Source organism: Suncus etruscus, chromosome 1 (genome assembly GCF_024139225.1).
Source record: "Suncus etruscus isolate mSunEtr1 chromosome 1, mSunEtr1.pri.cur, whole genome shotgun sequence".
Lineage (NCBI taxonomy): Eukaryota > Metazoa > Chordata > Mammalia > Eulipotyphla > Soricidae > Suncus > Suncus etruscus.
Genome location: NC_064848.1, coordinates 132,792,399 through 132,819,226, shown reverse-complemented (window position 1 = coordinate 132,819,226; position 26,828 = coordinate 132,792,399). Strand labels below are relative to the sequence as shown.

Here is a 26,828-nt window from a genome sequence, read left to right as displayed (position 1 = left end):
GGTTTGTTTCTTGTAGGCAGCAGAAGGTTGGACTGAGTTTTATGATCAATTTAGCCACTCTGTGTCTCTTAACTGGTGCATTTAATCCATTGACATTGAGAGAAAAATAGTTCTGGGAGTTAGTGCCATCTTTATATCGAAGTGTGGTGTGTCTGTTAGTCAGTCTTGTCTTAAGTAGGCCATTCAGTTTTTCTTTTAAGAATGGTTTTGAGTCTGTAAAGTTTCTGAGCTTTTGTTTATCTGTGAAACCATGTGTTGTTCCTTCAAACGTGAAAGTGAGTTTTGCTGGGAGCAGTATTCTATGTGAAGCATTTATTTCATTGAGTTTTGTCACTATGTCCCACCACTGCCTTCTGGCCTTGAGTGTTTCTGGTGACAGGTCTGCAGTAAATCTCAAGGATGTTCCCTTGAATGTAATTTCTCTTTTTGATCTTGCTGCTTTCAGAATTCTATTTCTGTGGGATTCATCGTTGTTTTTTCTGGGGTCTCTTTTAGTTGGTACTCTTTGGGCATGCAGGATTTGATAGCATGTATTCATTAGCTCTGATAGTTTTTTTTTAATAATGTTCTTGACCGTTGATTCTTCCTGAAAATTTTATTCCTGTGTCTCTGGGACTCCAATGAGTCTTAAATTGTTTCTATTGAGCTTATCATAGACTTCTATTTTCATCTGTTCCCATTCTTTGAGTAATTTTTCCATTGTTTGATCATTTGCTTTAAGGCTTTTTTCCAATTTCTTCTGCTGTATGGAATTCTTATTCATCTCATCTTCCACTGTACTAATTCTATCCTCAGCTGCTGTTAACCCATAGAAAGCTCAACCATGTTTTTCTTCAGTTCATTTACTGAGTTTTTCAGGCCTGTTATTTGACCTGAAATTTCAGTTTGAAGTTTTCTGATTTTTATCTTCATATTCTCTTGATTCTTATTAGCGTTCTCTTTTATACTTTCTTTGAGTTCTTTGAACATCTTTCATATTGCGACTCTAAACTCCTTATCTGAGATACAGACTAGTTGGTTGGTCATGTTCAAGTCATCAGAGTTGCCATTGTTATTCTCTATGTCTAGTGCTGGCCTGCGTTGTTTCCCCATTATCACACTTATATTGTGGGTTTTTCTACATGTTGTGGTTGTATTCTTTGGCTAAATGATGTGCATGGCTGTGAAGCCAAGCTGAGCGGCTGTGCTCCTCTGGCTCCACCCTTTCTGGGCTTGTAAACTCACCTACAGGTAAGGATCCAGGGAAGACAAGCTGTCCTCAGATGAGCCACACACAGGATAAAATCAGGCCAAATATGGAGCACAGCACAGAAGACAGGCAGATAGGGGTGCTGGCATCTGAGTTCCAGCAGAGTTCAGCAGCTTCCCCTTTCTGGGCTTGTAAACTCACCTCCAGGGAAGGCTCCAGGGAAGGCAAGCCATCCGCAGATGAGCCACACACAGGATAAAATCAGGCTGAAAATGGAACATAGCACAGAAGACAGGCAGATAGGGGTGCTGGCTTCTGACTTCCAGCAGAGTTCCTCAATTCTGTCTCTCACTCTGAAGCAGGCAGGATCACTGGCACAGACGCTGATGAAATCCAGTCTCAGGCAGCTGGAAACCCATGGCCCAAGATGGCTTCTGCGCCCTTCTGACTCCCAGCAGAACCCAGCAGGAATCAGTGTGTGTGTGTGTGTGTGTGTGTGTGTGTGTGTGTGTGTATGTCCCAAACCACCTCTGAAGCAAACAGGATCACCAGCAGGAACACTGGTGAAATCCAGTCTCAGGCAGCTGAAAACAGCATGACCCAAAATGGCTTCTGCACCCTTCTGACCTCCGGCAGAAACCAGCAAGAATCAGTGTGTGTGTAAGTCCTGAACCACCTCTGAAGCAGGCAGGATCACCAGCAGAAACGCTGATGAAATCCAGTATCAAGCAGCTGGAAACCACATGGCCAAGATGGCTTCTGTGCCCTTCTCCAGTTTTAAATTCTTATGGGTATTTAGTTGCCAGCATTTTAGGAAAGCAAAAGCATTTTGTTTATTAAAAGATTTAATAAATTGTTCTCACAACAATGGAAGGCTCTAGCTCTGTCATAAAAATTCATTTAAAAATCATTATCTGTTAATTATCTACTCTTAATTCAAAAAATCTATCTTTCTCAAATTTATAACATTTAGTGTCTCCATATTAGCTAATATTTAGCATTGAAGACATCAGACATTTTGCTTCTTTGATGATGTGAATGTCATTATTGTTTGGCATCCACAATTTCATATTTTTATCTCAGAACATATTGAACATCTTTCACTTCTCACAAATTCTAATCTACTTTCCATTTTCCACTTTCAAAGTCTTTTTGGAATATATAGAACACTTAAAAAAGGCAATAAACATGACATGCCATCTTAAATGATCTGTATTGACACTTGCTAGGAATAATCTCTCAAAAGTTTTTTGAAGGATGTGAATTGATACTTGTAGAAGTAGGGACTTTTACATACACAAGACTCTCAAATTTCACAATCAAGCATGGAAAGCAATGAGAATTCTATATATATGAATTCAAAATACATGATGCACCAAGAGTCAAAGTCTACATAAAGTCTTTTATTGACTAATTTAGTAAACAAAATTATGTTGTATTCAATATAAGTAAAATCATAAGAATAAAATAATAAAGTATTAATTATTAACTATGTATGCATATGACCAGTTTGAGTTATGAAAATGAATACATTCAAAAGACATTTTCACCTGTATATTGTCTTATATAATAATTCACAACATAGAAAATATTCCCAGTAGGCACAAAACAATTGGAAACTGTAAAATAGGATATCATCTGACAAACTCATTAATACATCAGAATCACATCAAATATAGATTAAATTAAAGTCCATGATCAATTTTCATTTATTTAGAGTCAAATTATACAATGATTTTGACTTTTTGTTTTGGTACTTTCTGGAGATTATTTGGTATTTCTCAGGGAACTCTTCTGGTAATTCTCATTGAGTTATTTGTAATTCTGGGGATCCAACAGGGGCCAGCTACGTACAAGGCTCGTATCTTATGCAATGAACTATTTTTCCATCCCCTCATTTGAAAATTAAAGACCTTCCTCAATTTATTAATTTACTAATCTATAATAGTTCAAGGAAAACTTGATCATATTCAATTTGCTTGAACAGTGTATATTATTTTATAATGTATAATATGTGATACATATTTATTTGATATTTCAAATACATCACAAACATAACATTACTAATTTTTACTAAAATATTAATCTGGTCAAGATAAATTATTTAGGATAATTATGTAAAAACTCAATACTAAAGTGCACAGACAGTAAATTCAATTTACATTAAAACTTTATTGAAATAGATTATTTTATTTTTCTCAATTTATTTGTATATGTAAGCATTTTTTGGCTACTACTCTATAGCTTTCCATGTTGGATGTTGAAGATCACTTCCCCGATTGCCTGCTTCAATGGAGACACTGATAGAATTTCCAAGTATACTAGAAGTCTAATTATTGAAAAGGAATTTCTTGTTCAAAGATGGCAGCCGTGTCATTATTGCGAGGAATTGTTGGTGTTTGTTGAGATGAATAGGTGGATCCTGTGTTAGATTCTGTGCTTGTTGCTGATGTGGATGATGGAATGAGGGTTTCACTGGTTTCTTCATAAGGAATGACACTGCTTCCTGGATTTACCAAGGCTGATATGCAGATATTTTCAGTAACACATATTCTAACATGTCTAGTAGTTTCTACTTTTTCATTCTTCTCACAATTTTTTTTGGAAAAACAAGCACACTCAAATTTTTCAGAAAACTGCTTTAGATCTTGAACAGAGGGTTCCCCAAATACTATAAACTTATTACAGTAGCTAAATTTAATTTCAAAATTATTTGGGTTTAGGTGAAGATAGTCACTTGAATTCCAGTCTTTTCTGACACAATATCCTTGATTTTTACAAAGTATGCGGGTGCACATTATACTTGCTAGAGTGACATTTACTAAGTATTTGCCCAGTGTCTTCGATAAATCTTGCTGTAAAGTTTTACAAAAACCCTGTAAATTTTAAGAAATACAGAATATTGAGAAACAAATTAGTTTATATGTGAATCAATTCATTATAATAATAGATATATAGGAAGTATAAAACAAGATTTGATGAGAAGAAGAACTTGAATGTTCATTATTTTTTTTTTTTTTGGTTTTTGGGCCACACCCGGTAACGCTCAGGGGTTACTCCTGGCTATGTGCTCAGAAGTCGCTCCAGGCTTGGGGGACCATATGGGACGCCGGGGGATCGAACCGCGGTCCATCCAAGGCTAGCGCAGGCAAGGCAGGCACCTTACCTTTAGCGCCACCGCCCGGCCCCGAATGTTCATTATTTTAAAATTACTATGATTTCTAATATTTTTACAAACATTTCCAAATGAATATTTTATGCCAGTAATGTCTGATGGACATTTTTTCTACCTTAATACTTGTCTTCCAAATAACTGATAAGCTTTTTGAGCTGGAGACAAGAATAGTAAATCAGTTGAGCATAGGTTCATGGACTTACTACTGTGGTAGGAGCCCCAATTCCACTAATGACTATCTCAGTAAATTTAGAAATCTATCTTTATTTTTTTATTATTATTTTTTTGTAGAAAGAGAGCTCCCAAGAGGTTTGCAGGAGGAATCCATGGGCTGTTCACAATTCTCTCAATGAGAGTACAGTTTCAATGCAAGAGCCCAAAGATGTGGTGGAGCTCAGTTCCCTCAGTGCTTCTGCACTAACACGGCCATCTCAGGATTGCACTTAGGACCAAATCAGAACTGGATTGAATGCATAAAAAATATACACCATAGTTCTCGAGATCAGATATGTGTTGAGTGCATGTAAAGCATATTCCTACTATCTCCCGTTTTCAGACATACTTTTTAAGACTTCCTTTCTTAACCAGATGATCTTGGCTAAATGCCTTAACTATATTATACTTCTGCTACATAATTTATAAAATAAGGATAAAACAGGACCTGCCTGATAAGATGAAAACATACAAAGAAGATAAAAATATTTAGCACAGAAAGTGTCTATCATCCATTAACCCATGAGAAATAATAAAATCTATAATAAATAACACAATTTTTATTCAAGCTCAAACAGTTTTGAAAAGTGGCTTCAACATTAAATTTGAAATAATTAAAAATTTTTAAAGTGATTACACTCGATATTAAAAATGATAAAAAGTTCAAGTTATGGACAAAGTATCACGTTCCTTTAGAAATATACTTATTTGGGGGCCAGAGAGATAGCATAGTAAACAAGAAGTTTGCATTGCATGTGGCTGACCTGGACTTGATTCCTGGAATTTTATGGTCCCCTAAGCCTGACAGGAGTAATTTCTGAGCACAGAAAAATAAGTATTCCCTGAGCACTATCAGATTTAACCTCAAAACAAACAAAATAGATAATAGAAATATGCTTATTTGGCAAAATATGAATAATGAACAATAAAATGTTTCAAACTGAGTTCTCTACATTATATTCATGGGACTTTTCTCAGAATGTTACTTTTCTTTCATTTGGGGGGATGGAACTGGGCAGGGGTTGACTCTGTACTTAGGGATTATACCTGGAGATGCTTAGAAAGCATATGGATTCCCGTTGATTGAAATTAAGTCAGCTCTGTAAGGCAGTGACTATATTAGCCCTGTTTTTGTAGAATTCTAATATTGGGAGATTTTTTTAAAGGTGCATAAGCAGTTCAATGAAGCAAATAAAAAGTTTAGTTGATCAGACTACTATAGAATTGGTTGGGGTAGGTCTTCGGACAAGTCAAGGTACATCTTGGCAGATTCTCTGGAACCTATTTTTCTTACATTTATTGTTAGGCTTTCGTTAATGGTGATCAACATATCAATTTTATAAAACTATTTTTACTATGTTTAAAACATTGACTGGAAATTTAGATATAATAAAAGTAAATATTCATAGCATTATATTTATTTTTGTGGCTTCAGACTAATCACGTGTGCCATCAAATATGTAGAAACGTTTTTAACTTGGAAATATATTCTTTTTTTTTTTTTTTTTTTTTTTTTTTTGGTTTTTGGGCCACACCCGGCATTGCTCAGGGGTTACTCCTGGCTATCTGCTCAGAAAGAGCTCCTGGTCGCCACAGGGGACCATCTGGGATGCCAGGATTCAAACCAATCATCTTAGGTCCTGGATCGGCTCCTTGCAAGGTAAACACCGCTGTACTATCTTTCCCGCCCCTGGAAAAATATTCATGAAATGATTCTTGTAGGAAAGATTTTAAGAAAAAAGAGACTGACTCAAAGTATTTCTAGCTTTAAGGATAGAGAAGGTGTCATAAAATAATATGCCTCCCAGAATCAGCAGCCAGTGCAAATACTTTCACTACCACAAACATAAATGAGCATATTCTGCAATATATATGAACTTGTAGAAAAAAGAAATCCTTGTTGATTTTTTTATTTTTCAGTCCATTACATTGATTTTGAACTTCTGACTTAAAGAAGTATAGGGTAGCAATGAATTTTGTTCCATAAACCCTTATTTGTTGTAACTTTTATGGAAGAATAAGAATGCCCATTCCTAATCCTTTAATAAATTTTATAGTGTTTAGTTTAAAGTTCAACTTGTCATCACTAGTATATAGTCTGATATATTTTGTCTGTTCACATGTATGTACCTCTCTCACCCACTAGACAAGCTAATTGTTTCAAAGCATAGCAATTCATGTCAAAATACCCTTATTGCTCTCTTAGAAAGCTGAGTTCTATAATTTGAACAAACTAAATACTGTATTACCATTCATTTAACCTTAACGGGATAATAAGTTCTCATACCATTTTACATGGTTTCATATCTCCTAAGTCTGCATGTCATTTACATATTAAAATTTCAGATATTATTATTATATTTATATTAAATATATCTGATATTATTTTTATATTTATAATATTAAATGACTTTATTATTGGAATAAAATTGAAGTGTTACAGAAATGGAGCAAACCCATCTATATAGTTAATTATAACATAATACATATCTTGTTTAATGAATTTAAAATATACATTTTCCAAGAAGTTGGAATTTGATTTTGATAGATGACATTAGTATTGTTTCCCACATCAATATTAATATAAACACTAATTTTTTAAACTTATTTTCTGACATTTTTGAGATTTTACTAAATGATTAACTTATTTTAGTTAGGGCTGAAGAATTCACTTTCTCTGAAATTGTTATGCTTTTTTAATAACTTGGTAATAAAACCAGAGAAAGCAAAAGCATTTCAAATAGAAATAATGGCTGAAATTACCTTTAAAGAATTTCACAAAGTCTACTGTTATTTAAGTATTTTTATACATGAAATAAAGGCATGACTATCTGATGGGCAATAGAACAAAGAATGATTTCAGGTCTTAGGCTAGAGTCTTTTCTCTTTAATTACTAGACAAAGCCCCAAACCATGACACCATTAGGAATTCTCCATAGCAAATACGTCAGTGTTGTTTCCACATCCACTAGAGGAAAAAAAGTTCACCTCCAGATTCAGGTAACAACTTTATTCTTGCTTTGAGACAAAGACTTTGAAGATGTGGAGGCTAAAATACTAATTTGAAAAGTTTAACAAGGATGACAATACAGAGAGAAAATAGTTATCTCTTTATAGGGAAAGTCTTCTTGAGTGGAATACAATGCAATTAGAAAAACTAAATTTAATTAGAAGACACTCTGTCTTTTGATCTGTGCAAAAAAAAAATGGGATCATAAAGTAAGACTGTCCTAGGCTTAATCCTAGGATTTATGCAAAAACCAAGATACCTAATTGCAGAGGTCTAACTTTGACAACCACGACTAAGCAAAACTTTTGGAACCATAAGAAAAGACTCTAATTTAGGCTTCATCTAGTATCTTTGCAAAAACTAGCATCACTAATTATAGAGGACTGACTTTGATAACCACAACTGAGCAGAATATTTCCTAGCACTATAAAAAGACCTTGGGTTTGGCAATAAACATGTCTGGAGCCTGTAGTTCCCATGACAGTATACTTCAAGGGTGGAGAAACCCTGTATCTCTTAGGCCAAAAGAATTCACTTTCTAATTTCCCCAATTCTTACTGTGCCTATGCAAGAAAACAAACAAACAAAAATCTTGCCACACCAACCCCAATTCCTTAATTTATTTTGGTGTTATTGTGTTTTGTTGTTGTTGTTGTTGCTGTTTTTTGGTTTTGTATGGTTTGGTTTTTTTCTTTTACTTTTGTCTTCTTTCTCTTTCTTTCTTTCTTGTCTTTCTTTCTTTTCTTTCTTTCTTTTTTTTTTTTTTTCTTTCTTTCTTTCTTTTTCTCTTTCTTTTTCTTTCTTTCTTTCTTTCTTTCTTTTCTTTCTTTCTTTCTTTCTTTCTTTTCTTTCTTTCTTTCTTTCTTTCTTTCTTTCTCTTTCTTTCTTTCTTTCTTTCTTTCTTCTTTCTTTCTTTCTTTCTTTTTTTCTTTCTTTCTTTCTTTCTTTCTTCTTTCTTTCCTTCCTTCTTTCTTTCCTTTCTTTCTTTTAAATTTATATTTATAGCTCCTAGACAGGGGCTCCTCCTAGATTTCTTTTTTTTTTTTAACAGAACCATAGAACATGATTCATATTGTTTGCCTCAGAAATTGTAAAATAAAAGTGAGTATTATCAGGGGCAAGTAATCTCAGGAACATTGAGTGGAAATAAAAAATTATCTTCCCTGAATACCCAACCCAAAATGAACAAAAATAGAATCAAGAGACCCAATCTACAGCAAGCTATACACAAAAGAGACCTGTTACACTAGCAGTCCAGGAAAATTTTCAGGTGGAAATATAGTATGTATACTAGGAACAGAGGTGGAGGGAGGTCAACAGTGTTGGTAGAAATTGCCCTAATTCACTGTCAATATGTACTTTAAATACAATTGTGCAAGACTTACATTCACATTGGTCACAATAAAATTATTAAAAAGTAATAACAATAAAAGTAGTTTCAATGCCACTGTATTTTTGCTAATATATACCATAAATATAAAATATTCTAGTTTCCTCAAACAATGAATTTCAGGAGTATTTGATTCATTTCTTTGAATAATGTCATGGGTATTCTTGGAGGAATAAATCTGTACAATGCTTTGGGGAGTATTGCCATTTAAATGATGTTAATTTTCCCAATACATGCATAGCTAAAGAAACCCATAGGAAAAAGAATATGAGAGGCATTACCTTCCCCAACTATAAATTGTACTACTACAAAGCAAAAGTCATTAAAACAGCATGGCATTGGAATAATAACAGACCCTAAGATTAATGAAATAGAGTTGATTATTCAGAAACTGTTCCCCAGACATACAATTAATCTTTGATAAAGGGGCAAGAAATGCAAAATGAAGCAATGAAATTCTCTTTAACAAGTGGTGTTGGGACAGTTGGTCAGCCACATGCATAAAAGCAAACTCAGTGCTCCATCTAACATCATGCATAAAGGTCAAATACAAATGGATTAAAGGCCTTGACATCACACCTGAAACCATAAGGTATATAGAAGAACATGTAGGTAAAACTCTCCATGACATTGAGACAAAAGGTATATTCAAGGAGGAAGCATCACTCTCTAAACAAATGGAAGCGGAGATAAACAGATGGGACTATATTTAGCTGAGAATCTTCTGCACCTCAAAGGAAATAGTTACTAAAATACAAAGACTGCCCACAGAAAGAAATCTGCTCCTAATACCAATCATAAGGGAATAATATCTAAAATATGAAGGCACTGACAGAACTAAAAAAGAAATAAACTTCTAACCCCATACAAAAATGGGGATAAAAAATGCACAAACACTTCCTCAAAAATAAATTCAGGGCCCGGAGAGATAGCACAACGGCTTTTGCCTTGGAAGCAGCCGATCCAGGACTAAAGGTGGTTGGTTTGAATCCCGGTGTCCCATATGGTCCCCCATGCCTGCCAGGAGCTATTTCTGAGCAGACAGCCAGAGTAACCCCTGAGCAACACCGGGTGTGACCCAAAAACCAAAATAAATAAATAAATAAATAAATAAATAAATAAATAAATAAATAAATAAATAAATAAATTCAGATGGCCAAAAGGCACATGAAAAATGCTCCATATCATCAAATCAAACAAACAAACAAAAAAAACAAAACAATGAGTTACCAACAAACAAATTATAGGGACTAGTACATAACACAAAAAACAAGAACAATTAGTGCTGGTGGGGATGTGGGGAGAGAGGAACTCTCATTCACTGCTGGTGAGAATGCTGTCTAGTCCAGCTTTTATGGAAAAAAAATAAGTAGATTTCACATAAAACAGAAAATTAAGCTCCCATATGTTCCAGCTATACCATTCCTAGATATAAACCCTAGACACTCAATACTAAAATGTCTTCTGAACACCTATATTCATTGACGTGCTATTTAAAATTACTAAAATCTGGAAACAACCAAGATGCACAAAAAATGATGAGTGGCTAAAGGAACTGTGGTACATATAAACAATGTAATACTATGCAACCTTCAGGAAAAAATGAAGTCATGAAATTTTTCTATTCATGATGGACATGAAAACTATTATGCTGGGTGTAATAAGTCAGATGGAGAGATAGAGATTCAGAACAGTCTCAATCATCTGTGGGATTTAAGAAAAAGTAAAATTATTATTATAATAATACACAGAGGCAATAGAGATGAGGACTGGTAGAACTGGCCATGATATGAAAGACAGTTGATTTCAGTTAAAGAAATAACTACACTAACAACTATTATGACAATTTTTGTGTGTAAGAGAAGTAGAATGCCTGTCTCAAATACAGGCAGGGGTGGGGCAAGAGGGAGAGGTAGGCATTGGTGGTGGGAATGTTGCACTGATGAAGGGGGCTGTTTTATTTTTTTACAACTGAAACCTAACTACAAACATGTTTTGTAATCATGATGCTTAAATAAAAATATTATTGTAAAAAATAAAATATAAAACAAAACAAGTATTTTAATATGATGCAAAATGTATTAAAATTTTTTAGTAAAATGAACACCCAATATAGTAATTTCTCAAATGACCTTATTAAGCTTTCATATTGTTCAGCAATTCTCTCCTTGGAATATACCCCAATATTCAAAAACACAATTCAGGAAAGACATCTTTATTTCTATTTTCATTGCTGCACTATTCTCAATAGCTAAAACCTATAAAAAAAAAAACAGCAATACTTAAAAAGAGTTATTGGGTAACAGAAACTATGGCATAAATACACAATGAAACACTACTCAGCTGTAAAAAAATAAAAATAAATTAATGTAATTTGATGATATGTGTATGGATATGGAGTGTTTCATGTTGAGTGAAGTTAATCAGAGGGAAATAAACATACACAGATTAATCTCTCTCATATGTGGGATATAAAGAAACCTCATAAGGGTAAAATACGGCCTAAAGTCAATAGAAACAAAGAACATGAGAACTGTTCTTAATAAGAATCTTGTCAATGGATTGGATGTTCGGAGCATATGCTAGGGAAAGAAATACTAGAACAGTCATAGAGGGAAAAAGTGCCTTTTCTAGGAACAAGCAGGGTGGAATGGCAGAGGGAGGCTGGGAAGTTGGTGGCAGAAAGTTGATACTGATTATGGGACTAATGCTGGAATATTATACGTCTGAACCTTAATAATCAATAAAATTCTGAATCAAAGAGCTTTTATAAATTAAATATTAAAAAATGTATAAATCAAATAGTCACTAATATAATTTGACCTTAGAAAATAAAGGATTTCACATCTCCTTTCATGATGTTTTGAACAATTTAATAGTATTTTAAAATATTATTTTTAATTGTCTACACATATACTCTCTCAAAACCATTTGATTTGTATCTTGTACTTCCCCCACCAAACTGCTTCTCCTGAATAATTTTCTATATCAGAGGCATCTCTTTTCATTTAAAAAGTATCCAACAAAGAAGCATGGCTATGATCCTTTTTTTAATTCTACTGACAGACATGAAACTTTATTGAAAATAAAATTAAAATTTATTTTATTATATATATTATAAAACATTATTATTTTAGTATTTTAAAGCATTAGTAATTATTAATCTAGAAGTTCTACAAAGAAAATCTCAGACAAATTTAACTGTGACCATTGTTTGCTGAGCTCTACAATACACTATCTTATTTAGCAATTAAATGAATAAATGTTCAAAAGAGTAATTCAATGGATTAAAAGTAAACAAATGCATACTAAATGTCATTACTTCTTTTAATAGTATATATAGTAGCAGAACAATCACCTTATACTCTTGTCAGTAAATTAAAGTTATATTGCTTCTGCTTCATAAAAACTATAGAATTTCCATCAATTTCACTTTTTTTTTTACTCATTCCACTAAATCACATTGATTTGTCTTCTTTCCAATTTGGTTCTTAAATGACTTAAACAAGTAAAAATATTTCTCCCTTGAATAAATGCACAGGGGCGTGTGTTGTGGCGCAAGGTGTAGGGCATTTGCCTTGCACAAGCTAACCTAGGACAGACTGCAGTTTGATCCCCCAGTGTCCCATATAGACCCAAGTCAGGACCGATTTCTGAGCTAATAACCAGGAGTAGCCCCTGAGAATTACCAGGTGTGGTCCAAAAAAATCAAATGAATAAATGCACTGATGTTTTATTTACTCATTACCACTAAGCCACATGCATAACACCTATTTCATTATTCCATATCACAATGTCAAAATATTAAATCTCAAAACATTTTCAGCTATTTAGTATTAATTCAACTTACTTCAAATTGGGTTATATAGGCGCCTTCCAACATTACAACTCCAGAGACCCCGAGAGCAAAACTTTCACCAATTGTATGCACAAGATCAATCTGGAAAATGTAATAGACAGTTAATAGAAATATCATGAAAATATTATTTATAGGAAGGTAATAGCAAAATGAAACATGCTGAACTAACAATGGGTTAGCTAATTAGCTAATTCTTCATCACTTACTACCTTCTTTTTTTGTGGGCCACACCCGGTGATGTTCAGGGGTTACTCCTGTCTATGCTCTCAGAAAATGCTCCTGGCTCAAGAGATCCTATGGAACATAGGGATCAAACCCAGGTCTGTCCTGGGTCAACTGTGTGCAAGGCAAATGCACTACTGCTGTGCTATAGCTCTAGTCCCTTATGGCCCTTTTTAAACAATCACTGCTATACTATTACAAAAATACTTAAAATTATATAAATTTCTTCTATTGTCAAGATAGCAAGTACTTCATAGTAAATACAAACTGAGTTATTACATGTCTATACTATCTTATTCCCATGGTTAAAGAACATATGATTAAATTAAAAACAACATATTGGGGCCAGAGAGATAGCATGGAGGTGAGGCTTTTGCCTTGCATGCACAAGATCAGTGGTTCGAATCCCAGCATCCCATATGGTTCCCTGAGCCTACCAGGAGCGATTTCTGAGCATAGAGCCAGAAGTCTACCCTGAGCGCTGCTGGGTGTGAACAAAAACAAAACAAAACAACAACAACAAAACTAACATATAGTCTTACCTGTTATTTGTGCATTGGTAAAAAGTTACCTGAAAGATCTTTCTTAAAGGCAATTAAAAGCTGGAGAGATAGTTAAGATGGCAGAACAATTGCCTTGCATGTAGCAGATCAAGTTTAATGCTTAGCACTCCATATAATCCCATACCCCCTCCAGGAATGATCCTAAACAATGAGCATAGAATTAAGTCATTAATAAGTGTGTTGCGACTTCACAACAAGATAAATATAAAGTAACCGATGCATTTTACTCCTTTAAAAATGCACTCAACTGCATCAGAAAGTATAGCTAGGGGAGCATCCCATATGGTCCCTGGTCATTGACAGGAAGGATTCCTGAGTGTAGAGCAGGAGTAATTCCAAAGCATCACTGGCTGTGCCCCATGATGCCTTCTTTAACCCTTGCCTCCAAGAAAAAAAAAAAAAAAAAAAAAAACGTGAAAAATACAGTGAAATTCCAATGAACAGCACAGTAGCCTACCTTGGCTTACTTACCTCAGAAAGAAATTGTGCGTGCCTATCACCAAAAGATGGACGTACATACACAAAAACAGGTAATGGGTTTTGAGGATTACGTACTTTAGAAACCCGAAGGGCTTCCCTAACACGATTCCGAGTATAGAGAGCAGCCTTTATAGTTGACTTTAAATTTATAAACAAATTAATGCTTGGAAAAAGGGCAGTGCTTCCATTCCACAACCAGTTTAGCACATCATTTCTCTCCATTTCTGGTTGTAGGCAACTTCCATTGTAATTAATATCATTATAATTATAATTGAAACAATCAGGAAAATTTAAAAAACCCCAATAGTTTTTTGGCCTAAGTGACCTTCCCAGTTCCAAAGTCTTCAGCATGTAGGTCTTCCCTGCATTTTCAAAATCTTCTTTGGCAAGCTTGGTGACCTCTTCAATACTAAGATTTGGGAAATTTTGCTTAGCCAAATCAATTGATTTGTTCATGTAAATAGTTCTAAATCCCACGTTTCTAATCCACAGAGGTTTCCAATTTGGCCAGTCAATGACAGCCAAACCTAACTGGTCCTTTGGCATGTGTTTCAGAATGTCTTGCTTAACCTTCTCCAAATGGGCTGTTAGATTTCCCTTCTGAGGAACTCCTCCATTTCTTTCAATCTTTCTTTCAATGTAAGGATAGGAGCCAAATTTATTGATGTAAAATAAGGTAACATTTTGATTTATGGCTTCCTTTCCAGGGTCTCCTATCAATGAAAATATGTTCAAATTCATAGATATATTAAATTTTCTAAAGCACAGTAAATTTTCGATATTCCAAGCCAGGGCATAAGTCGTATTTGAGTGTATCGGAGGTGCTCTGTAATCCGCATTCAAGCAATTTGGAAACAGAAGAAAAATGACCATTGCCTTGGATATTTCACTGAAGCCAACAAAGCTCCTAAAGCAGATATATTTGGCCCATAGAAGTTCCATGGTATGGAGTAGTAACTATTAAAGTCACGCTTTTTTTCCTACACACTTCAGCTTATTCAATAATTTACATAAGCAATAAACATAGAGAAAATTTCATACTATATTCGAATATGATTCTTCATGCATCGTGTTTCAGATATATTTTGCAAGTTGCTCATCTACAACTTAAAACAAAAAGAAATATAAAATGAACAGTTACACTGGATTTCTGTATTAGACATAGTAAATTTACCAACTCTTAAAATTTAAGTGCTTAAAATTTTTTTAATTTTTGAAGATCAAGTACATAATTCTATGTGCAAACATTCATGTGTTTATATCAAGAAATCATTTTCTTGGGGCCGGAGAGAGAGCACAGCAGTAGGGCATTTGCCTTGCAAGCGACCAACTAGGACCTATGTTGGTTCGAATCCCTGCATCCCATGCCTGCCAGGAGAGATTTCTGAGCAAAGAACTAGGAGTAAACCCTGAATGCTTGCCCGATGTGGCCTCAAAAAAATAAAATATCAAAAAAAAAAAAAAAGAATATTGAAGCCGGAGGGATAGCACAGTGGTAGGGCATTAGGGCATTTGCCTTGCAAGAGACCGACTAGGACCTATGTTGGTTTGATTCCCTGCATCCCATGCCTGCCAGGAGAGATTTCTGAGCAGAGAGCCAGTAGTAACCCCTGAGCGCTTGCCGGGTGTGGCCTCAAAAAATTTCAAAAAAAAGTCATTCCTTATATATAATACAAATTTATCTCATCTCAAACCATTACTGAGCTTGTAAAAAAGTGAATATAAGTACTTTTACTTTAACCTCCTAAACTATGCATAATTGTATACCAAGTAATTATGTAGAAAGAAAAACCTTTCAAATTAAAATAAATTGTTGGAGCGCATATTCTGCTTAGTATTTTCATAAGATTTTTATTTATTATTATTCTGCTTATTATTTTTATAACCCACTTTTAAAAACTTGCTGTCAAATACCCAAAATGACCTTGTATAATTTTGAGAAACTATCCTTTTTATAGAGGTGGGTACAAATTAGAGGATGATGCATCATCTTTATTATAGAGAATAAAATGTCAAAAGTTTGATCAAAACTTTTGAACTAACCGTAATTTCCCACTACAGGATAAGTACATGAGTTATTCAGAATTTGCTCTAAATAACACTACTGCATTATATTTAAAAATGTCTCATGTTTTATGAAGGGAACTCTCATCCACTGCTGGTGGGAATGCCCCCTAGTCCAACACCTATGGAGAACAGTCTGGAGAGTGCTCAAAGAACTCAGAATTGAGTTGCCATTTGACCCAGCAATTGCTCTCCTAGGTATATACCCCCAACTTGGAAGGACATTCATTCCAAAATACGTGTGCACCCCACTATTTATAGCAGCACTCAGTATAATAGCCAAGTCTTGGAACCAACCTCGATGTCCAACAAAAGATGAATGGATCATTAAGATGTGGTACATATATACAATGGAATATTACATGGCAGTCAGAAATGATACAATCACAGACTTTGCAGCAACATGGATGGATCTAGAACATGTTATGTTAAACGAAGTACGTCAGAAGACCAAAGATGAACACAGAATGATAGCACTATTCTGAAGCACCTAGAACATACACCTTATACACATCTAACACTCAACAATCAAATAAGAGGGTTTAAAAGGTAGAAACTCTAAACACTGTAATAGCCAACATATACTCGAGTGCAGCGCCCAAAATACATGAAAAAAAGGAACAACGCAAACCCTTGACTGCATCATACCACAAAGAAAGCAGCAACACCAGAAACAACAGCATAGAGAGAACAGGTATGTAATCAGCCTTCTACGACAAAGGCCCACAATAATCCCTTGGGGATTGCAGTCAGGATTACAGGTAAAGAATGCCATGGGAAATCGCTGACTCCAATGGAATCATCCCATAACATCATGTTTTAATGCCTTATATTACTATATTTAAAATAACCTCTCAGCTTTTCTGCCCACAGGCATCCTTCGATACAAAGGGTGGACAAACCAAGATGGCAGCTCGGGATGCCACATGAGATACCATACCTAGCTGGTACTACGAGATGTTCCCGAGAAAACCCTTTAACATACACTTTATTTCAAGGTTATACCTTCTTTTAGGAATCGAAGCACGTGGCCAATCAGATCACCGAAGCAGTAACCGTGACACACAGACTTAAACTACAGACTATACTCACCGAACACGCTCAAGCAAACTAACACTCCCTTGCTATTCTCTCCTCTCTTCTCACTACTTTTTTTATCATTTCTTCTCTACTCCTCTCTCTCTCTTTCTTTCTTTCCTCTTTTCCCTTCCTTTCTAATGTATTTTCTCTTCTCTCCCTTCCTACTCCTACCATATACCTTCCCCTTTCCCCCCTTTGGAAATCCAAATACCCCCTCATCCCTCATTCCCATCCATATTTCCCACTGTATTAACACTCTTCACCCTCAGTCCTAAATCTATTAGGCATCAAGATTGACCTCCTACCTCAATGAACCAGTACCCGGTACCCAAACGAAGAGACACCCACTCAAACCCACACTTCGTTTCCTGCAAGAAAAAGCAGCTAACTCTACTGTGGACCCATGCTGCGCGGTGACCCCTACCATCTTCCCCTAAGGTGGACTGCTACTTGAAACCGGACTTAGGCCCAAAAGTAGCCCCAATGCAGGAACTCTTACCAAGACCTCCCTGCCACAAATCTTTCACCAATCTGAAGAAGGTCAGGGGGTGTGATGGAAAGGTGCCTGGGAACCCACACACTACAAGAAAAACCCAAAAGACAAGGGGAAAACCTGTACTCCCAACATAAACATAAGATCTGTATTACACCTCCTCTTTACCTGCCTTTCCCCAAATGTAAGGTAGTCTTTTGCACCTCTTTGGTCCTTTAAATACTCCGTTAATTTTCTGGTCCACATATGCATATGTGAGCACATACATTTTTAATCCTATCTTTTTTTTTTTTTTTGGTTTTGTTTCCTTTTTGTTTTGTTTTAATCTTTTTTGGGTATGTGACCTGTTTTTGTTTTCCTCTCTGTCCACCCCCAAATGAACCAACAATATAACGTAGCACCATTTCTCCCTGCAAAGGCACACTAAAAAAAAGGGGAAATCTCTCACAGAAAAAAGAGCTTTTATCTACTAGAGATAGAAACTCATAGTTGTTTACAATACAGGGATAACTCCTACCTTGAAAATATATCATGTGGAATCAACTTAGACTTCAGGAGAGTAGATCCCATCCATCAAACCTTGAACCCTGGATCCCAGTCACAGAAATGGCACAGTCCCTCACAACAGCTGCAAGTAACAAACCCCATCCAGGACAACCTTATTACTGCTGGAACACCAACGAGTGCCAGCTCTAATATGATATCCTGACAACGAGGAAAAGGGGAACAACTTGACTTAAGAACAGGTTATCCTGGCCCTCTAGCCACTGATAAGACAAAATCAGAAGACTTGTCACCCGCTGGTAGGTCCAAAAACCAAGAACGCGATTTGCAGAGGACTGGCTGCTAGAACCATGACCAGACTGTATATATCTTGGGACCAATAAAAAAGCCCTAACCTAGGGTTTGAGCTACGACCTGCACAACAACCATGATCCCAGTTCCAAAGGTCTGGCAGAGACCATTGTAAGGGAATGGGGCTTCTGGAAACACAAGGAAAGGCATTATCCTAGGTGCCATCCCAGATTTAGTGCCAAGACCAAGACCAACAACCACAGAAGATGGACTAAAATGATATTGATGGAACAGAACTTCTACAACCACTAAGACTGACTTCATCATAAGTCCCACCCCTGTAACTGTGCCGATACTGAGATTGCTAGATACAGAGGACTCACTATATCACCCAGGAAGGACCAGAAGCCTCCCAAACATCACAAATGGACCACCGGGAGAATAAAGGATCATGAACAGAGTCTATAGTGGATCCCATGACAATATACTCCAAGGGCGGAGAAACCCCATACATCTTAGGCCATGTGAATCCCTTTTTGAATGACCCCAATATTTACTGTGCCTGGGCAGGGGGAAAATCTTGTTTATTTTTCATATATTACTTTTTATCTTCATGTACTACTATTATCATTTTATTTACCTATTTATTTTTGGTCGATTTCTTTGTTTTAGTGGGGTTATTGAAGTTATTGCCCCATTTATCTTTTTTTTTTTCCTTTCTTTCAGATTTTTGGGAGGCACCAGGCAGCACTCGGGGATTCTTCCTGGCTCCTGGGCTCAGAGATTGCTTCGGGCAGGCATGAGGGACCATGGGGGCACCAAAATTCGGGCCGATGACCTCATGCATGAAAGGCAGACGCCTTGCCTCTATATTATCTCTCTGGCCCCTTCTTTTTCCCTCTTCATGTGCTATGCCATGGTGCCTATCTCAAGATCGCGGCGTTTTTTTTTTTTTTTTTTTGGTTGTGTATTTGTTGGTTTTGTTCTGTTCTGGTGGTGCTTAGCGTTCACGTTGGAACACTTTTTTTTTTTTATTGACATATTTTTTATTTAAACACCTTGATTACATACATGATTGTGTTTGGGTTTCAGTCATGTAAAGAACGCCACCCATCACCAGTGCAACATTCCATTCCCACCACCAATGTCCCAAGTCTCCCTCCTCCCCACCTAACCCCTGCCTGTACTCTAAACAGGCTCTCCATTTCCCTCATATATTCTCATTATTAGGAAAGTTCAGAATGTAGTTATTTCTCTAACTAAACTCATCACTCTTTGTGGTGAGCTTCCTGAGGTGAGCTGGAACTTCCAGCTCTTTTCTCTTTAGTGTCTGAAAATTATTATTGCAAGAATGTCTTTCATTTTTCTTAAAACCCATACATGAGTGAGACCATTCTGCGTTTTTCTCTCTCTCTCTGACTTATTTCACTCAGCATAATAGATTCCGTGTACATCCATGTATAGGAAAATTTCATGACTTCATCTCTCCTGACAGCTGCATAATATTCCATTGTGTATATGTACCACAGTTTCTTTAGCCATTCATCTGTTGAAGGGCATCTTGGTTGTTTCCAGAGTCTTGCTATGGTAAATAGTGCTGCAATGAATATGGGTGTAAGGAAGGGGTTTTTGTACTGTATTTTTGTGTTCTTAGGGTATATTCCTAGGAGTGGTATAGCTGGATCATATGGGAGCTCGATTTCCAGTTTTTGGAGGAATCTCCATATTGCTTTCCATAAAGGTTGAACTAGACGGCATTCCCACCAGCAGTGGATAAGAGTTCCTTTCTCTCCACATCCCCGCCAACACTGTTTATTCTCATTCTTTGTGATGTGTGCCATTCTGTGTGGTGTGAGGTGGTATCTCATCGTTGTTTTGATTTGCATCTCCTGATGATTAGTGATGTGGAACACTTTTTCATGTGTCTTTTGGCCATTTGTATTTCTTCTTTGTCAAAGTGTCTGTTCATTTCTTCTCCCATTTTTTGATGGGATTAGATGTTTTTTTCTTGTAAAGTTCTGTCAGTGCCTTGTATATTTTGGAGATTAGCCCCTTATCTGATGGGTATTGCGTGAATAGTTTCTCCCACTCAGTGGGTGGCTCTTGTATCCTGGGCACTATTTCCTTTGAGGTGCAGAAGCTTCTCAGCTTAATATATTCCCATCTGTTAATCTCTGCTTTCACTTGCTTGGAGAGTGCAGTTTCCTCCTTGAAAATGCCTGTAATGTCCTGGAGTGTCTTGCCTATGTGCTGTTCTATATGTCTTATGGTTTTGGGGCTGATATCGAGGTCTTTAATCCATTTGCATTTTACCTTCGTACTTGATGATAACTGGGGGTCTAAGTTCAATTTTTTGCAAGCAGCTATCCAATTGTGCCAACACCACTTGTTGAAGAGGCTTTCTTTGATCCATTTAGGATTTCTTGCTCCTTTATCAAAAATTAGGTGATTGTATGTCCGGGGAACATTTTCTGAGTATTCAAGCCTATTCCACTGATCGGAGGGCCTGTCCTTATTCCAATACCATGCTGTTTAGATAACTATTGCTTTGTAGTACAGTTTAAAGTTGGGGAAAGTAATTCCTCCCATATTCTTTTTCCCAATGATTGCTTTGGCTATTCGAGGGTGTTTATTGTTCCAAATGAATTTCAAAAGTGTCTGATCCACTTCTTTGAAGAATGTCATGGGTATCTTTAGAGGGATAGCATTAAATCTGTATAATGCCTTGGGGAGTATTGCCATTTTGATGATGTTAATCCTGCCAATCCACGAGCAGGGTATGTATTTCCATTTCTGCGTGTCCTCTCTTATTTCTTGGAGCAGAGTTTTATAGTTTTCTCTGTATAGGTCCTTCACGTTTTTAGTCAAGTTGATTCCAAGATATTTGAGTTTGTGTGGCACTATTGTGAATGGGGTTGTTTTCTTAATGTCCATTTCTTCTTTATTACTGTTGGTGTATAGAAAGGCCATTGATTTTTGTGTGTTAATTTTGTAGCCTGCCACCTTGCTATATGAGTCTATTGTTTCTAGAAGCTTTTTGGTAGAGTCTTTAGGGTTTTCTAAGTAGAGTATCATGTCATCTGCAAACAGTGAGAGCTTGACTTCTTCCTTTCCTATCTGGATTCCCTTGATATCCTTTTCTTGCCTAATCGCTATAGCAAGTACTTCCAGTGCTATGTTGAATAGGAGTGGTGAGAGAGGACAGCCTTGTCTTGTACCAGAATTTAGAGGGAAGGCTTTTAGTTTTTCTCCGTTGAGGATAATATTTGCCGTTGGCTTGTGGTAGATGGCTTCAACTAGATTGAGAAAGGTTCCTTCCATTCCCATCTTGCTAAGAGTTTTGATAAAGAATGGGTGTTGGAACTTATCAAATGCTTTCTCTGCATCTATTGATATGATCATGTGGTTTTTATTTTTCTTGTTATTGATGTTGTGTATGATGTTGATAGATTTACGGATGTTAAACCAGCCTTGCATTCCTGGGATGAAACCTACTTGATCATAGTGGATGATCTTCTTAATGAGGCATTGAATCCTATTTGCCAGGATTTTGTTGAGGATCTTTGCATCTCCATTCATCAGCGATATTGGTCTGTAATTTTCTTTTTTTGTAGCATCTCTGTCTGGTTTAGGTATCAAGGTGATGTTGGCTTCATAAAAGCTATTTGGAAGTGTTCCCGTTTGTTTAATTTCATGAAAGAGTCTTGCCAGGATTGGTAGTAGTTCCTCTTGAAAAGTTTGAAAGAATTCATTAGTGAATCCATCTGGGCCTGGGCTTTTGTTTTTTGGCAGACTTTGATTACCATTCTAATTTCATCAATGATGATGGGGATGTTTAGATATGCTACATCCTCTTCCTTCAACCGTGGAAGATTATAAGAGTCCAAGAATTTATCCATTTCTTCCAGGTTCTCATTTTTAGTGGCGTAGAGTTTCTCAAAGTAGTTTCTGATTACCCTTTGAATCTCTCTCATATCAGTAGTGATCTCTCCTTTTTCATTCCTAATACGAGTTATCAAGTTTCTCTCTCTCTCTTTCTTTGTTAGGTTTGCCAGTGGTCTATCAATCTTGTTTATTTTTTCAAAGAACCAACTTCTGCTTTCGTTGATCTTTCGGATTGTTTTTTGGGTTTCCACTTCATTGATTTCTGCTCTCAGCTTTGTTATTTCCTTCTGTCTTCCTATTTTTGGGTTCTTTTGTTGAGCATTTTCTAGTTCTATTAGCTGTGTCATTAGGCTACTCAGGTAAGCTCCTTCTTCCTTCCTGATGTGTGCTTGCAAAGCTATAAATTTTCCTCTCAGTACTGCTTTTGCTGTGTCCCATAAGTTCTGATAGTTTGTGTCTTGATTGTCATTTGTTTCCAGGAACCTTTTGATTTCCTCCTTGATTTCATCTCGGACCCACTGGTTATTGAGTATGAGGCTGTTTAACTTCCAGGTGTTAAGGTTTTTCTTCTGAGTTCCTTTGGAATTCACAAATAATTTCAGAGCCTTGTGGTCAGCAAAGGCAGTCTGCAAAATTTCTATCCTCTTGATCTTATGGAGGTATGTTTTATGTGCCAGCATGTAGTCTATCCTGGAGAATGTCCCATGTACATTGGAGAAGAATGTGTATCCAGGTTTCTGGGGGTGGAGTGTCCTATATATATCCACTAAGCCTCTTTCTTCCATTTCTCTCCTCAGGTCTAGTATATTCTTGTTGGGTTTCAGTCTGGTTGACCTATCCAGTGTTGACAAAGCCGTGTTAAGGTCCCCCACAATTATTGTGTTGTTATTGATATTATTTTTCAGATTTGTCAACAGTTGTATTAAATATTTTGCTGGCCCCTCATTCGGTGCATATATGTTGAGGAGAGTTATTTCTTCCTGCTCTACATACCCCTTGATTAATATAAAATGTCCATCTTTGTCCCTTACAACCTTCCTGAGTATAAAGTTTGCATTATCTGATATTAGTATGGCCACTCCAGCTTTTTTATGGGTGTTGTTTGCTTGGATAATTTTTCTCCAGCCTTTTATTTTGAGTCTATGTTTGTTCTGACTATTCAGGTGCGTTTCTTGTAGGCAGCAGAAGGTTGGATTGAGTTTTTTGATCCATTTAGCCACTCTGTGTCTCTTAACTGGTGCATTTAGTCCATTGATGTTGAGAGAAAGAATTGTCCTGGGATTTAACGCCATCTTTTTATCAAAATTTGGTGTGTCTTTTGGGTAGTCTTGTCTTAGATTAGGTCTTTCAGTTTTTCTCTTAAGACTGGTTTTGTGTCTGTGAAGTTTCTGAGCTGTTTTTTGTCTGTGAAACCATGTATTCTTCCGTCAAACCGGAAAGTGAGTTTTGCTGGGTATAGTATTCTGGGTGAAGCATTCATTTCATTCAGTCTTGTCACAATATCCCACCACTGCTTTCTGGCATTGAGTGTTTCTGGTGACAGGTCTGCTGTAAATCTCAGGGAGGCTTGCTTGAATGTGATTTCCCCTTTTGATCTTGCTGTTTTCAGAATTCTGTCTCTATCTGTGGGATTTGTCATTGTGACTAGGATGTGTCTTGGGGTGTTTTTTCTGGGGTCTCTTTTGGTTGGTACTCTTCGAGCATGTAGGATTTGATCACCTATATTCTTTAGCTCTGGAAGTTTTTCTTTAATGATGTTCTTGACCATTGATTCTTCCTGGGAATTTTCTTCCTGGGTCTCTGGGACTCCAATGATTCTTAAGTTGTTTCTGTTGATCTTATCATAGACTTCTATTTTCATCTGTTCCCATTCTTTGACTAATTTTTCCATTGTCTGCTCATTTGCTTTAAGTTTTTTGTCCAATCTCTCCTGCTGTATGTAATTGTTATGTATCTCATCTTCCACAGCACCAAGTCTATTCTCAGCTTCTGACATCCTGTCCCAGAGCTTATCCATTTTGTCATTCACTTCGTTTACTGACTTTTTCAGGCCTGTTATTTGATATGTTATTTCAGTTTGGAGTTTTGTGATTTCTGTCTTCATATTTTCTTGGTTCTTATTAGTGTTCTGTTCAACTCGATCCATGGTTTCTTGGAGTCCGTTGAGCATCTTCCATATTGCTAGTCTAAAGTCCTTATCTGAGAGGTTGATTAGTTGGTTGGCCATTATCTGGTCCTCAGAATTGTCATCTTCATTCTCTATGTCTGATGCTGGCCTGCGTTGTTTCCCCATTGTCACACTTGTATTTTGGGTTTTTCTACGTGTTGTGGTGGTATTCATTGGCTATATGATGTAGCGCACACTTCTCTGGCTCCGCCCTTTCTGGATGGGCTGACTTGTCTCTAGGGGATGGGAGTCCTCTGTGGGTGAAGCCTCACACTGGATCAAATCTTAGGCCCAAGCATTCAATGGAGAAGACAGTCCGAGGAGGAATGCTTGCTTCTGTGTTATAGCTCAGATCTTAGTGTGATTTTTTTCTTCTTGTTACGATGGTGTTCTTTTCTTAGAAAGAGCGCACGGCCGCGTAGCGAAGCAGAGCGGCCGTGCTCTGCTGGAGCCTCTTTTGCCCCACTCCCAAGAGTTTCACGCAAGAGGACAGTAGAGAAACATTTACAAGGAGCACTCACAGTCGGGCTCCACTTGGCGGGCGCAGATTCGTCTCTTTTCCCTGCCTGATGTCCTAGACAGGGCAGCTGGCTTCTGCGAAAGCCCGCCAGGTTTTCACCTTCTGGAGACCCGCCCTGGAAATGGCGTCTGGAAGCGCAGATTTCTGGAGCCTCTTTTGCCCCACTCCCAAGAGTTTCACGCAAGAGGACAGTAGAGAAACATTTACAAGGAGCACTCACAGTCGGGCTCCACTGGGCGGGCGCAGATTCGTGTCTTTTCCCTGCCTGATGTCCCAGACAGGGCAGCTGGCTTCTGCGAAAAGCCCGCCGGTTTTCACCTTCTGGAGACCCGCCCTGGAAATCCGCATTGGAACTCTTAATAGATATTTGACACTGCATCTCATAGGGGTCGAGTGTTTCACCTTCTTTTTCTCCTTCGCCTCTCAAATCGATGACGAGAGCCTCTAGAAGAATTTTGCTTATTTCCGGCATATTAGACTTTTACCCCAGTTTATCACTTTTCTCCTTTTCAAACAAAACCACATAACTTGAACTACCTTCTTCTGCCTCCTAACTAGAGGGGGAAATAAAGGAGGCAGCAGGACCAAACAGGTGTAAGACTACGAAGTAATAGGATAGGTACAGAGGGGACCACATATCCTAGCAGCCCTAGGGGTGAGGGAAGAGGATTTGAGAGGTAGGACAAAAAGGGAGGAGTAGGGAAGACAAACCGGTGATGGGAATCCCCTTTGATCTTATGTAAATATGTAACTAAGATATTATTGTCAACAATATGTAAGCCACTATGATCAAAATAAAAATTATGTTAAAAAAATGTCTCATGTTTAAAGGTAGCAAAATACATTCTATGTTCCATTTAATTTTATTAAATTCCATTCAATTATATTAAAATTCCATTAAATTTTATCTTCCTAGTTTAATTACTCAATGTATGACTTGGGTATCATAATCTTTGGTGAATTACTGTCACATTCATTATAAACTTGATGAAATTACTTTATTTGATTAAAATAATCACACCCCATTTGTGAGAAAAAAATGACTAGGTCAAGGGCAAGAAATTGAGCTACATACTATTTAAAGTATTTTAAGTTCTACATGCTATTAACAAAAATACCTACAAGTCACGTCTTTAACTAGTCTGTGGTTCTTGAAGAAAACCAAAATATTTCATACTAAGCAGCCTACAGAAATTTGAAGATATGACCATTTCATGTTTCTCCCAGGATTGTGTATATTTAACATAGTAACTTTATCTATTCCTGTGAATAGAAAATACTATTCTAAGTAAGACCGTTGGCTGAACAGAATTAAATTCTCAGATCTATTATTGCTTTATTTTAAAAAATTAGGGATTAATTTTCTTAATATTTAAATCTTATAAAAATAAATTTTTGGGCCAGATTGGTGGCACTGCTGACCTAGGACAGACTGCGGTTCGATCTCCTGGCGTTCCATATGGTCCCCCAAGCCAGGAGAGATTTCCGAGCACAGAGCCAGGAGTAACCCCTGAGCGTTTTTGGTGTGGCCCAAAAACCAAAATAAATAAAGAAATAAAGAAATAAATAAAAATAAATTTTGGGGTTTGGGGGTCACACCTGACAATGCTCAGGGATTATTCCTGGCTCTGTGATCAGAAATCACTCTTGGTGAATTTGGGGGACCATAAGGGATGCCAGTATTTGAACTTGGGTTTGTTCAGAGTTCGTCATGGGTCTGTTC

The 26,828-nt window shown here is 36.7% G+C and overlaps 1 protein-coding gene across 1 annotated transcript in view; it reads right to left on the bottom strand.

The window, feature by feature from the left end:
• Positions 1 to 3,522: 3,522 nt before the first annotated feature.
• The window catches only part of LOC126017754 (hyaluronidase PH-20-like), a 42,639-nt gene continuing 19,333 nt past the window's right edge, over positions 3,523 to 26,828 (bottom strand). Inside the window, exons 2-4 of the mRNA XM_049779842.1 lie at positions 14,093 to 14,814; positions 12,828 to 12,917; positions 3,523 to 4,065 (exon numbers count right to left, since the gene is read on the bottom strand). Coding sequence (XP_049635799.1) covers positions 3,523 to 4,065; positions 12,828 to 12,917; positions 14,093 to 14,814 — 1,355 coding nt within the window. The remainder of the gene's footprint in view (positions 4,066 to 12,827; positions 12,918 to 14,092; positions 14,815 to 26,828) is intronic.